This window comes from Penicillium cosmopolitanum (assembly GCF_028827165.1).
Source record: "Penicillium cosmopolitanum strain IBT 29677 chromosome Unknown utg000008l:1.0-4398992.0:1.0-4402845.0, whole genome shotgun sequence".
In the NCBI taxonomy this organism is placed as follows: Eukaryota; Fungi; Ascomycota; class Eurotiomycetes; order Eurotiales; family Aspergillaceae; genus Penicillium; species Penicillium cosmopolitanum.
In genome coordinates, this window is record NW_026622678.1 from 3,504,339 (window position 1) to 3,516,923 (window position 12,585).

Consider the following 12,585-nt stretch of genomic DNA (forward strand, 5'->3'; position numbering starts at 1 on the left):
CTTAATTCTAATTATAAAAATAATTAGACTATAGAAGAGAGATACCTTAAGGATAATAATAATAAATACCTTAGTAACTAGAAGTACTTTAAAGAATAGACTTTTACTTTAATATATAATAAAAATATCTTTACTAGAGAAGTTAGTAATAAGATAGAGTACTATTACTAATAAATTAATAAAGAACTAAAGACTTTTTATTATTATCTTATAGATCTAAAGTATTATCTACTCTAGGTATCCTAAGATAAATAAGCTTACTGTTATATATTAAAGCTATAATAATAGTTAACCCTATATATTTAATAATATATAAAGAATATACCTACTACTTATATAGAATAGGTAGAAAAAGTATAGAGTATATAGAAATTTAATAAAGTAAAGATATAAAAGTATAATCTATTTAATAATAATATAAATTTAAGCTTAAAATACCTATAACTTAATAACTTATTTCTAAACTAGTCTAATAGTAAAGAATAAGACTAAAAGATCCTAAGTATTTATATCTAAAAAGCTTTTATAGTTTTAGATTAAACCTAAATTAAAATAACTTTAATTTAAATCTAAATCTCTTTTATTTTAGAAACAGACCTTATCTATTTCTCTCTTAAAATACAAATAATTCTAATTATACTTCTATTATTAGAACTAGTCTATCTAGTTTCTTTAATAAAATATTCTCTAGCTCTTATTTTAACTATAGTAAGCTAGATTACTAGGTAAGTAAATATTATTTACTGCTAAAAACCTTAGAAACTAGGATCTAGAAAATCTACTTAAGGTTCTCAGAAAACAGAATTAGTATAATCCTAGTTATACTGAATTTCAGGAATCTTATCTATAGGAGGACAAAGAGCTACCTTCGCTATATACTTTATATAAGCAGCAAAGAAAGGATGTACGAAGTAAGCACAAAGAGAACGTAAGTTATTACCAGGCCTATTATCTTCTAGCGGTCTATTATTACTATTACCTCTATCTCCTCTATCGCCCCTATTATCTCTATCTCCTCTAGCAGAAACAGAAGCAGAAGTAGAAGCAGTACAACCCTTACCTTTCGTATAATCTTTACCTTAATAAGCAGTACCCCTAGTGCCTCTAGAAGGACCTATAACTATAATCAGAGCACCGGCAGTACTAGCGGCAGCAGCAGTAGCTAATATAACAAAAGGATAATAAATTAAGGACAAGAAGGAATAGATTAAGATTAAAGAAAATAAAGATAAGAGAAAAGTAAGGATTAAAAGAGTTATAGAAGGAAGCTTTTATTATAGAGGTAATAAAGAGAGTATATTACTTTATTTATATCTACATACAAATATACCGAATTAGGATATACCTGAGAGCCTTTGATCGAGGTAACACTATTAAGTTTAGTCTGTTTAATCTAATTCTTACCTTTGTTGATACCCGGGTCGGTTATTACTCAGAGAGGAGGATAAATTATTATAGAATTCTAAGTATACAATACCTCCGATACTTAATACCGATCCGAAACCGAATTCTCTTCGAGTTACCTATATATTAAGGCCCACCCGAACCCTAATATATTTAAGATCCTATAAGTATTCAGGATTCTTAATCTCTTTAAGAATTAGTCTGTATATCAACTGTCTAATCTGATCTCTACTATCCGATATCCTTGCCTAGTCACAGGTCTCTAGCCTGACAACTTAGTAACCATTACACTGTAACCCCCAGCAAACCTATTAAGATGAACATCTTCTTTTGATCTCTTTGATCTAACCTATCGATTACTAAGCCTAAGGGCATCCCTCTAATACTATTTCCTCTTTTGGTAATCACTGAAGCTATTCAAACATCCTCTGATGCTTGTAGGTAGACATCGCCATAACCCATTTTAGGTTAAACATGCCGACCCAAAACCCAACCCACTGGGTTTTGGGTTATAGTAGCTAGAACCTAACCTAACCCAAAACCCAGTGGGTTATAAATAGGTAACCCATTTCGACCCATTTAGACCCATTTTAGCATAATTCTTTTATAATTTTTCATAATTTTTATATACTGTATTTGAATACCAGTTCTATATCTTTTTTTTCTAGAAGGATTAAGATCTTAATATTTTATATATAGCTTTATCTAATATTCATTATTCTATATTTAAAATTTAGGATCTAGATATTAAGTATTAAAAAAGTTATTAAAAAAGTAAGACTTTATATAAAGATATATATATAATCTAGTAGGGTATACCACTATCTTTACTATAGAACTCTGTAATTTATTTTATTTTTTAATATACTATTTTTAACCTTTCTAACCTGTAATATATATATATATATAATATAAAATAATATTATTATTGAGTAAAAAACTAAAAATACCTATATATAAGGCCTAAAAACAGATATAATACAGACCGTATTTGAATACTTGGCATATTTGTTCTGTTTACACCAAAATGGGGACCCACTGGGTCCCCATGTGGGTTTTGGGTTAAGGGTCTCAACCCAAAACCCATCAATGGGTTATAGAATTAGACCCAAAACCCATTTTGGGCTGGGTTGGGTTGGGTTGGGTCATGGTTGACATGGGTTCTGGCGATGTCTACTTGTAGGACTTCCTGTCTTATATGTCTAATAATATTTTTATAATAGAACCTTGTTCTTTTTGCTATTTAAACCTAGGGTAGGTTTTTGGGGACCTTAGGTCCTTTTTTAGTAATCCTAATCAGTCTCAGGGATCTAGGATTATTTACCTTAAATAGGTAAATTTATCTTGGATTATAATATATCTATCTTTAGTTATATTCTTAACTAGATCTTAGTTATTATAAAATAATATTCATAATAAATACTAAGACATCTGTTTTATATATAAATAGGTTGAAATAGGTTAAAATGGGTAACCCATTAATTACCCAGTGGGTTATGGCGATGTCTAGTAATGTAGTATGTAATATTAAACGAAAAAGTAAGAAAACTAGAGAAGGAAGAAAAGAGACGAAGCTATCTATATGGTACATAGGAAATAGGCAATAGTAGATTATATGGTGTGGACACGTGACATGGGTAACGAGATAGGCATCAGGATAGGCATATCGTTACAGAAGTGACGGAAAAATTGTGAATCATTTCAACTACCGCAGCACTTATATACTGCCTCGAGGCCCATAGGAATATCAGAGACTTGGAAATGCCAAGCTTACAAGATCTCCCCAATGAGCTCCTTATCCATATCCTGACTTTTATCAGCGAGAATACCCCGCCCCCTGAACATTTGCTTGCAACGGACGACGACCATGACGAGGAAGTCGATCTACAAAATCTATGCCTTGTTTCGCGTACCTTATGTGAGGCAGCACAGCCATTTCTTTATCGCTCCTTTTACACAGATGGACTGCTAGACCACCTGAGCTCGGTCATATCCTTTGCAAGGACCATCTGCCAACGTCCAGATCTGGCAAAGCATGTAAAGGATTTGTCTATCGTACCATGCGAAGCTCATACGACTCGGTGCATACCGTATGGAAAGAGCCTCAAGGCCGAGGAAAAAGCCCTTTTTAAAAGCGCAATTCAAGACCTCGACTTGGGTGACCAAGAGCAGATCTGGATTCAAGGCATGGAGGAGACAGACCTCGGCATTTTTACCGCCATTCTAGTCGCAAAGACCCCGAATCTTTCAGATCTGAGTCTGGCAGCAGGAGAATCCTCTGTTCTCAAAGCGTTTGATCATCTCTTTGACCGGAACCCATTATTTTTATCCGGTCTCACAGCCTTCTCCATTGAATGTGAAGACATGTTCACCGCGTACCCCATCAGTCAATATGAAAAGCTCCTTACTCTCCCGAAACTCAAGGCTGCGCATTTTGAACTAGGCGACCTCAATGGTGATTTATTTCCATCTAGCTGGACCCCGGGGGCATTGGGACTGGAGAATATCATATTCAACCAATGCCACATCGATGCCAGTGCTCTTCAAAAGCTTATGCAAGCTTGCAGGGGACTGAAGTCGTTTAACTACATGAACTTCGAGTCAGTCCCCAGCATGCAGCGTGCTACAATAACGATTCAAAACCCGCGTGCTGAGTTTAATGCTGCGGAGGCCCATGAAGCTATGCTTTTGCAAAAAGACACTCTTGAGGCCTTCTGTCTTACCTACCATCGAGATACAATGGCCAGGGATATTCAGGAACTTGAGCGGCATATCTCCAGTCATGTCAATATTGGCTCTTTCCGCGAATTCTCTGCTCTCAAGAAAATTCAAATATCACACGCCATTTGTCCGCTGCATCCGGAATTACCTAAATGTATCAATGAATTCACCATCGATGACTGCGAATTATCTTTTCGAAAGGAGATCCGCAACATCGCGAAGGCTTGCCGAAAAAAGCTCTATCCCGACTTTGCGAAGTTCAAAGTTCTTACATCGGATGTCTCGCAACCTATTATGCTTCCCGGACAACATATACCAGACAAGGGGACTCCGCAAGAAATTTTCATTCAGCATCAACAACTGTTCCAGCCATCCAAAGTCGATTTTCAGATCTATCCGTACAGGATGCCGAATCTAGACGATCCGGATTTAGACAGCGACATGGATGAGGACTTCGATGGATATGAAGACTATGACGGCGAGGATTGGTATGATGATATTGAGCAGGGACCGGAGGGCTTAGTGCGGCATATGCAACGAACCGGGATGGGACCTATGGATATCATCAGGTCGATGAATCGGCATCGTGCAGATGGCAGTGTTATTCCGCCATGGGAGGAAGAGTAATCAATTAACTCAGTCAATATTTCTTTTTGGAATTTCATCATTATCTTTCATGATAAAGAGCAATTGACACTTTTCAGAAAAGTTCTATAGTTATGTTATATGTAAAGTAGATCCACCATATTGGAGTAATCCAGTTTTGATGATAGGCGTTGAGGGCAGTGAGATGGCTTTTTGAAGTTTTTTCGTTGCCGGTATTGATTCCCCCATTAATAACCCACATAATTGGACTAAAAAGAACCTATCCAAATAATGTTAAACAATTATCGTTCCGAACCATCCATGGCTTTGGTGGACCCGACGGGGCGGTACTGGTAACCATAGGATTGGCATGCCAAGACGCTGAGTCAGCACTGATAGGGCGATAACAAAAATCTTTGAATCTTTCGGACTTGCACCGCTTTGGTCAGTTCGCGAAATTAGCTGTCGACTCATTTCCAACGACATTCGCTACGATGGGTGTTCACAAGAAATCGCGCAAGTTCGCTCAAGCAAAGAGAGCTATCTCTCTCCGTGATAATCGCCTGTTCGTTGAACCCCTCCCCGCAAATTTCTGCGCTTTCGGCGCCTCCTTCTCACCCATCACGACTGACACAAATCTATACAGAAAGGAACCCACGAACAAGGAAGAGAAAAAGCCCAAATCCGATGACTTGGTCCGCGAAGCGTTCGTTTGGTCCCTCCCTTTCTCTCCCCCTCACTGCTTCCTTGCGATTGAACTAACACAGTCTCTTCCCTTCTCTTCTAGACCCCAGGCTCCTTCGTCTCTTTTCTTCCAATATAACACCGCCCTGACACCCCCCTACTCCGTGCTCGTCGATACCAATTTTATCTCCCATACCATCCAACACAAGTTGGAAATCATCCCCACCATGATGGACTGCCTCTACGCCAAATGCACGCCCGTCATTACCGACTGCGTGATTGCCGAGTTGGAGAAACTGGGCCAGAAGTACCGCCTGGCATTGCGCGTTGCCAAAGACCCTCGCTTCGAGAGAATCAAGTGCGATCACAAGGGTACATATGCCGATGACTGCCTCGTTGATCGGATCATCAAGCACCGTGTCTATATTGTGGCGACAAACGATCGTGATCTCAAGCGACGAATTCGGTAAGTTTGAGTTACCCTCTGCTCGCCTAGTGCAAAGCACAACTAGACCGAGGTCCCGAGAAGAAGAAGAAAAGAAGAAAAAACTAATATCCCCATCAGCAAAATCCCTGGTGCCCCAATTATGAGCGTCGCAAGAGGAAAATACGTGATCGAACGTCTCCCCGATGCCCCCGAAAAGTGATAAAGAGTCTCCTTGAAATCTCCGCCCGACTGCGTTCCCACCGCTCCGCCCTTGCACAACTGGACTCAAATAGAAAATCTCCAACCTTGAATTTGCTCCGGCTGAGCCGATTCGGGCGTACCAGTGGCCCTTCACATCCCTGCTACGCTACAGTGGATGTTGGGGGTTCTGTGCAAACAAGTGGTGTGGGCTACTGCGTACGTACATTTAATATCTGTGCTGGTCACAAATTGCGATTCATACCGCTCGCGGTCCTGGCAGAATGGCAGTATCTGCAACCAAAAAAAGCAAAACACCAACCAGCTCTTCGCTGGAATTCATGTGATATCCCCATATTTCGGTGATATCCCAGGCGTCAGAAAAAGCGCTACTACGGGGTGTTTCCCGTGCACCGATTCTTGTACATAGCTCAATAGTTTCCTACCAAGGCAGCCACAATGGGGCCATAAATCCATTTTCCCAATAGATACGAGTCGTGTCTTGAAGAAGAGAGAAAGAAACCTGTTTAAAGAATTGGCACGTAGGATATACCCATCCAGAAACTGGGTTCCAGTATATTTGAACTGTATAGTATATATGACAATGGCAGTTGTTCTACTCAGCCATAAGTCTTAATCATCTGATGAACGACTTTCCGACAGCCCTCATTTTCAGAAAACCCCTGGACAATTTCATGCCGTGACCTCATGAGAAGATATAGAGGAGGCAGGTCCCTCAAGACAGTCCGATACGGCCCAACATCATAAGTCTTTGCCGCAATTTGAATAAGTTGCTGCAAAACTCGAAGAGAGTACAGAACAGCCTGGACCTGAGCTAGGAGGTGAATATCACCCCAATCAGTGCCTTTGCCCATAAAGCCCTTGCCCAGGAACCCTTGCAGTTGTTTTGCTGTTGGTGGGGTCGTTGTATTCGATAATTCTTGATAAGCCTCCGAGAGAGCAAATAAGAACCAAAAGTCTGACGATGAATCACGACGGTCAAAGGTACTTCGAGCTAGATCCAGACGTCCTTGGAGGTGTCCAAGGTCAGAAATCACAGTCTTCTCGCCAGCGAGGGTGACCTGCTCCGCGACAATTCTTCCTCCTCGCCGAACAAATTCATAGATAGTCTGGGACTGGTGTGTTGCAGGGCAGCTCAGATTGAGCAGGGCATAGCCAAGTGAGCGATAAGAACGAGCTTGCTCCCAAGCACAGCGCCGAGAAGAGTCCTCGTGGAGAATTCCGAGATAGACATGGAATTGAGAGGCTTGGGTATATGTATCCGGGGAATCAAATTGCCAGAATAATTCAGAGACCCTAGGATCCATTCCTTGAGTGAAAAGCTTCAAGCTTTCCTCCGAGTCTTTGGTTGCATGAGGGCTAGGGCTAGGCCCATACTCATACTCGCGAAGAAAATCACAATATTCAACAGAGCGTTTTTCATCGTCGCCATATTTATATTCTCTGGCCAGGCGGAGGAGCTTAGAGAAAGGGGCGTGCGGATCTTCACGAAGCTCGTAGGCAAAGCGTTGGATATTAGGAATTCCAAGTTGACGAGATAAAGTGTGAGGAGTTATGCCTTGTCCACAAAGTTTTAATTTCAATGCTTGAGTTGAGTTCGAATTTGAATTTGAGTTTGAGTCCTCTGTACTCTCACTCTCACTCTCCTCGGTCAACTGCAGCGAGTTAAGAAAAACAACCGAACCCTCAACACCAAGATCATGAACCAAAAGGTCCGAATCACTCGTTAAAATAGCCGATTTAGTACTCTTTGCCAAGCGAGCACATTCAGTATCCGCCTCACCCGGAACCATCACCGTAATATTCTTCCAGGGATATTCATCTTCGGGAAGAAGACTGACATCGAGCCGATATTGAAATTCATTCCAAGCCCGCTCCCTACTCCAACGACCGCAAAGATCTTCAAAAACAGCAGAAACCATGAACGGATTTTCCGGCAAATTTTTCCATCGCGCGGGGAGACTACGACCAGAATTCCATATCTGGCCAAAGATGACCGATGAAGACATTTCCCGCCGAGTTTCGGTCCTGGATCTTGGAGGTAGAGCCTGACGTCGACATAACTCCAATTTCTTTCTGGACTTTTCAACGCGGGATAATCTTGTGTGGCGCTTTGAAATAGGGAGAGCGCCGTCAAAGCAAATTCCTTTTCTGTTAAATGGTTAGATACAAAAAATTAAAATTTCAGAGGAGAGTATATACACTTCAACGCCCAGACTATCCAATTTACAAAGGAAAGCCACAAATCCACGGCTGACCTCGTTACATGTCGGCTGGACGTCCAGGATGTCGCAGCCTGGGTGCATATTGGCGAGCAGGCGATGGTAGACATCGTACACCAGGCTCGGACCATCGATTACGACATTTTGCTGGTGTGAGAGTTCGGGTTCGGCGTTATTGCGAGATCCGAATGAAATGGTCTCAGCGTATGGCAGTAGATGCCTGGTGAGATATGAAATTCCCATATCAGATGAATTGACGCGGGGGAAGCGAAATGTAGAGGGGCGGTTGGCCTTGAAATCAAAAATTGGAAGATTAGTCAGGATCCAGGATCCCCGGTATTTTTAATTGTCTTCGTTGAATTATTTACTATCTATCACAGAGTAGGGTAGGGCTTACTCGTAAGAGTCTACCCAAGAGAAGGAAGCAGGAGTTAGGATTACTTCGAGAATATTGATATGTAAATGTAATTTGATTTCCGTTCCAATAATATAATACGTCAAGGCAAGATTTCTCTATTTACGCCATAAGTCCAAAAATTTGCAACTCGCTTTTGACATGGCTCAGCTCAGCTCAGCTCAGCTTAGCGCGCAGACCTAAGGAAGCCCACGACACCACGACAGTATCCCACCAATCCAGCCAGACGCTTCCCTTCCTGTTCCTGTTCCTTCGCCCAAGTGCTCAAAGCCTTCCGCAGCAGGCGGTACTCAGGCTCATCCTGACGAGCACAGAGCCCAACAGTATCAGAATGAATCTTCAAGAAAACAGCCATCCAGGCATTGACCAATTCAAAGTCCCTTCTCGATTTCAAGCGCATGGTCAGAGCATCGACAAAGCCGGCCAGCTCCGAGAAACCATTCTGCACACGCGGGTCCAGGGAACGGATCTCCAGATCAGCTCGGGCAGGTGAAAGAGATTTGAGATGCTCGATCATTGGGTCATAGTTGCCGGAATCGTGACCGGACTCCAAGAGCTGCGTGATGGGGGAATCGGAAGATCCAGTGAACCCGGACTTCATCTTAGAGACTCTGGATCGCTCTGCCTCTGCGCTTTGCACAAGGGAGCCCAGTTCGGCGTCGGCAGCGGTTGCGGCTGGGTTCGGCGAAGAGGTCGCGTCTTTACCGTGAAGGGATGGCAGGAAGAAGGGCGCCTTTTCAGGGGCCTTGGGAGCTTCCTTGGGACGATTACGTTCCTGTAGTCAAATAGTTAGAAAAATCAATATATTGGACCGGGAGGGGATATTGTCCTATTACATACCTTGATAGAATCAAGGTGCAAGAGGCCTTGCCATCTGCTGCGAGGAACCAGACTGAGGGTCATCATGTCCTTGCGCAGTTGATCAGTAGCGAGCACAGGTCCCTCCGTCTCGTCCTGTTCAGTCTCGTCCACGAAAGCAGCCTCAACAAGTCCCGCACCACTTTCGCCCGAGGTGGTCGGCACGCCAACGTCCTCAATAACATCTTCGTCGAGATTCTTGGTAGATACCGACATGAAAAGACTGCGGTTACTCCAGAGGCTGACACCAATGCTTCCTGCATGGGCGGTTGCCAGGAATTCTCCAGTAGAGGGCATAGCGAGAGAAGTGCAAGTACTAGACACGCGGAAAATATCAATGAGATGCCCGGTTGGCAGGTCCCATACTCGAATCACGGAATCCATTGAGGCGGCGATGACCCAGCGACCGTCATTAGAGAAGATGAAATCATTTACTTGGCCAACGCATCCCCAGAATTCACGGACAAGCTTTCTGGTCTCGAGATCGACCACGCGAATTGAAAGATCATCACAGCTAAAGGCGACCAGCTCGCTTGTTTTACTATAGCGAAGTCCTGTGACGGCAGCCATTGGATGCCAATCCAGCTGATCGATTAATGACCCTGAGAGCAAATCCCAGAACTGGTATGAATGTTAGTACGGTGGGGCAGATGTATGGGGTGAGAATGTCGTACCTTGACTTTGCCATCCAGACCACAACTGACCACGGTTCGATTGAGGTTGTCAATCATCAAGCCGGTGACAGCTTTGGTGTGTTTGGCCTCCTGTGCGCTCAAAGACGACAGAGTGACTGTGCTTCGCTTCGCCAAGCCCGACTTTGGCAAACGGGATGGGAAGCTCTGGCGGTGCATACCGGACTGCATGTTGAACATATCAACAGCGCCTCCTGCGGATCCAACAACGGCGAAAGTACCGCACTGGGACATTGCGACGCTCTATTTCTCGAGTTAGTGACACTGGCTGCAGCTGAACAGCGTAGCAAATTCACATACCTTGACTTCAGTTCCATCGCTTGTAGCAAAGGCCCAACGTCCTGCCTTCTTTTTGCCCCAGAACCAGGTCCTGGCATACTTATCTCCTCGGTGGCCAGTGACAACACTTTCCCACCCGGTCAAGCTGGTGGCATCGGCATTTCCTCCCTTCGGGTTAGACCAGATAGGACCCGAAGACTTAGTTCCCATACCCCCATCACGATTCAGCGAGCAAGCCACGCAAGTGACCTCGGGTGCCTTTAGCTCATCCACCATAACAGCGCTCGAGCCTGACGGTCCAAGTTTCTTCGCCTTGCTTTCCAAGTTACCCTGCGAAATCTCTGTATGTTGGCTATCCTTACGCAGACTTAGACCCCAGAGACTACAGTCCTTGCTAGCACTGAGCAACCACTTCCCACCGGAGTCGGAGCCGTCGGAGGCTGCGGGCAGGAAGTCAAGAGCACTGACGGCGCCAGAGTGGCCACCGCGAGAATGGAGAGGTCGGGGAGTAGGCGAGAATGGAGTTTCGTCAAAAATCCAGGTTTTCAGAGCATTGTCGTCTCCAGTCGAGACTAGAACGGGCTGGTTGTCCAGGAATTCGACCCGGTTGACACCCATGCTGGACTCGCTTCTGGAGACTCGATGGGCGCCACGCAGGATACCAGCCACGCGACCACCCTCGTTCAAGTCCCACATCGTGATATCGCCGCTTCCACTAGCTGCGGTAGCCATCACACCCGCCTGTCGACCATCGTGGCCGGCTCCCAGACCGTCGCTTCGGAAAGTGATCGATGTTACGGCGGGTGTACGGGAAGATGCTGTCCGCAGACTGAGAACCAGTTGACCCGAGTCAACGCTCTGGATTGACAGAGCGCCGCTCTTATGGGCCACAGCGAGGAGTGATAGAGCCGGGGTGGACTGCATCGCGGTCACGGGGCCAGCATCCGTAGACGGCGCCGGTAGAGTGTAAATCAACTTCCCGCTGCGAAGATTCCAGATATCGATCCCACCATCAGTTCGGCCGACAAAGATCTTGTTGAGATAAGTTGGCATGTTGCACAGGGCACCTGTATAAACCAATTCCGCCGACGATGCGTCCGGGGCAGAACGAGGGCGCAAGCTAGCATAATGTTCGTAGGTGCCAGTCTTCCAAACCTCCAATCCACCCGCCCAGCAACCAACCACCCACGAACCAAAGACCATCAATCGTTCAATGGGCGCGTCGAGACCCGGGCTGTCGAGGCTAGCAACACGCTTGCCACGCTTGAAGACCCAAATGCCTCCCGACGACCGGGGTCGAAGATGACCCCATGCGGCGAAAGTCTTATCCTGCCAGGCATAGGTCGCGGTGATAATCTCTGGGGTTTCCGGGCGAGTGAGGAAGACGAGGTTCAGGCCTTTGCGCAAGTCGTAAGTTTGCAGCGAGTGGCCTACCGAGGTGGTGATCTGGTAGGTTGATTTGCCCAAGCGCACGCTGGTGAAGGGGACAGGGGTCGGTGAGACGAGTCCTAGAGTCTTTTTTTTTCAAGGGTTAGCTAGAAGGTTGAGGAATTCCTCTCGCCAGTTTAAGACATACCCGGAAAGGCGCGAAGATTTTGGAGCCGCCACGGGGTTTGGAGCGGAGTTGAGCATCGGGGGCTCTCTTTTGCCTCTTTGCTAGAGGCTGGTCATGTCTCTCATTCGCCACGGCCGGCATTGTTGCGGACGAAGATGCGAAAAGAGGGAAAAAGTTGGGGAGTTGGAGATCAGATCATCGACGGGGAAAATTGAAGCAGAAAAAAAAAGTGGACCCTTCCGTTCTGCCGTGCAGCGGAGGAGTAGGAGTATAAGCACCCTGGGGAAATCACCAATGCCATGAGATAGAGTGATTCGAGGAGGGTCATGAATTGGAATAATAGCTTGAAATGCTAATTTCTTAATTATTAATATTTATTCTTATTTTTCTCTCAACAATTCCTTACTCTTCTTCTCTTTTTATCATCTCAAGTCTACCTAGTATTAATATCTATCTCCGCGGCGGAGCTCCAGACCGCCTTTGATGCAGTGCAGATACCAGCGCTTAGTTAGTAGTATGATATT

At 44.5% G+C, this 12,585-nt stretch overlaps 4 protein-coding genes across 4 annotated transcripts; 2 read left to right on the top strand and 2 right to left on the bottom strand.

The window, feature by feature from the left end:
- Positions 1–3,165: 3,165 nt before the first annotated feature.
- N7509_007856 (F-box protein) lies at positions 3,166–4,752 on the top strand (the record flags this gene model as incomplete). Its single annotated transcript, XM_056632493.1, has 1 exon — positions 3,166–4,752. One exon carries the CDS (start codon positions 3,166–3,168, stop codon positions 4,750–4,752), a length of 1,587 nt encoding a protein of 528 aa, XP_056488044.1.
- A 452-nt stretch (positions 4,753–5,204) lies between these two features.
- N7509_007857 (rRNA-processing FCF1 family protein) lies at positions 5,205–6,041 on the top strand (the record flags this gene model as incomplete). The annotated part of the gene is made up of 2 exons (XM_056632494.1): positions 5,205–5,860; positions 5,960–6,041. The coding sequence occupies 2 exons, from the start codon at positions 5,205–5,207 to the stop codon at positions 6,039–6,041; spliced, it is 738 nt and encodes a 245-aa protein (XP_056488045.1).
- A 598-nt stretch (positions 6,042–6,639) lies between these two features.
- Positions 6,640–7,962, bottom strand: N7509_007858 (uncharacterized protein; the record flags this gene model as incomplete). Its single annotated transcript, XM_056632495.1, has 1 exon — positions 6,640–7,962. One exon carries the CDS (start codon positions 7,960–7,962, stop codon positions 6,640–6,642), a length of 1,323 nt encoding a protein of 440 aa, XP_056488046.1.
- An 881-nt stretch (positions 7,963–8,843) lies between these two features.
- On the bottom strand, positions 8,844–12,202 carry N7509_007859 (rRNA-processing protein UTP21; the record flags this gene model as incomplete). The annotated part of the gene is made up of 5 exons (XM_056632496.1): positions 8,844–9,452; positions 9,518–10,156; positions 10,210–10,470; positions 10,528–12,021; positions 12,083–12,202. 5 exons carry the CDS (start codon positions 12,200–12,202, stop codon positions 8,844–8,846), a joined length of 3,123 nt encoding a protein of 1,040 aa, XP_056488047.1.
- Positions 12,203–12,585: the final 383 nt, after the last annotated feature.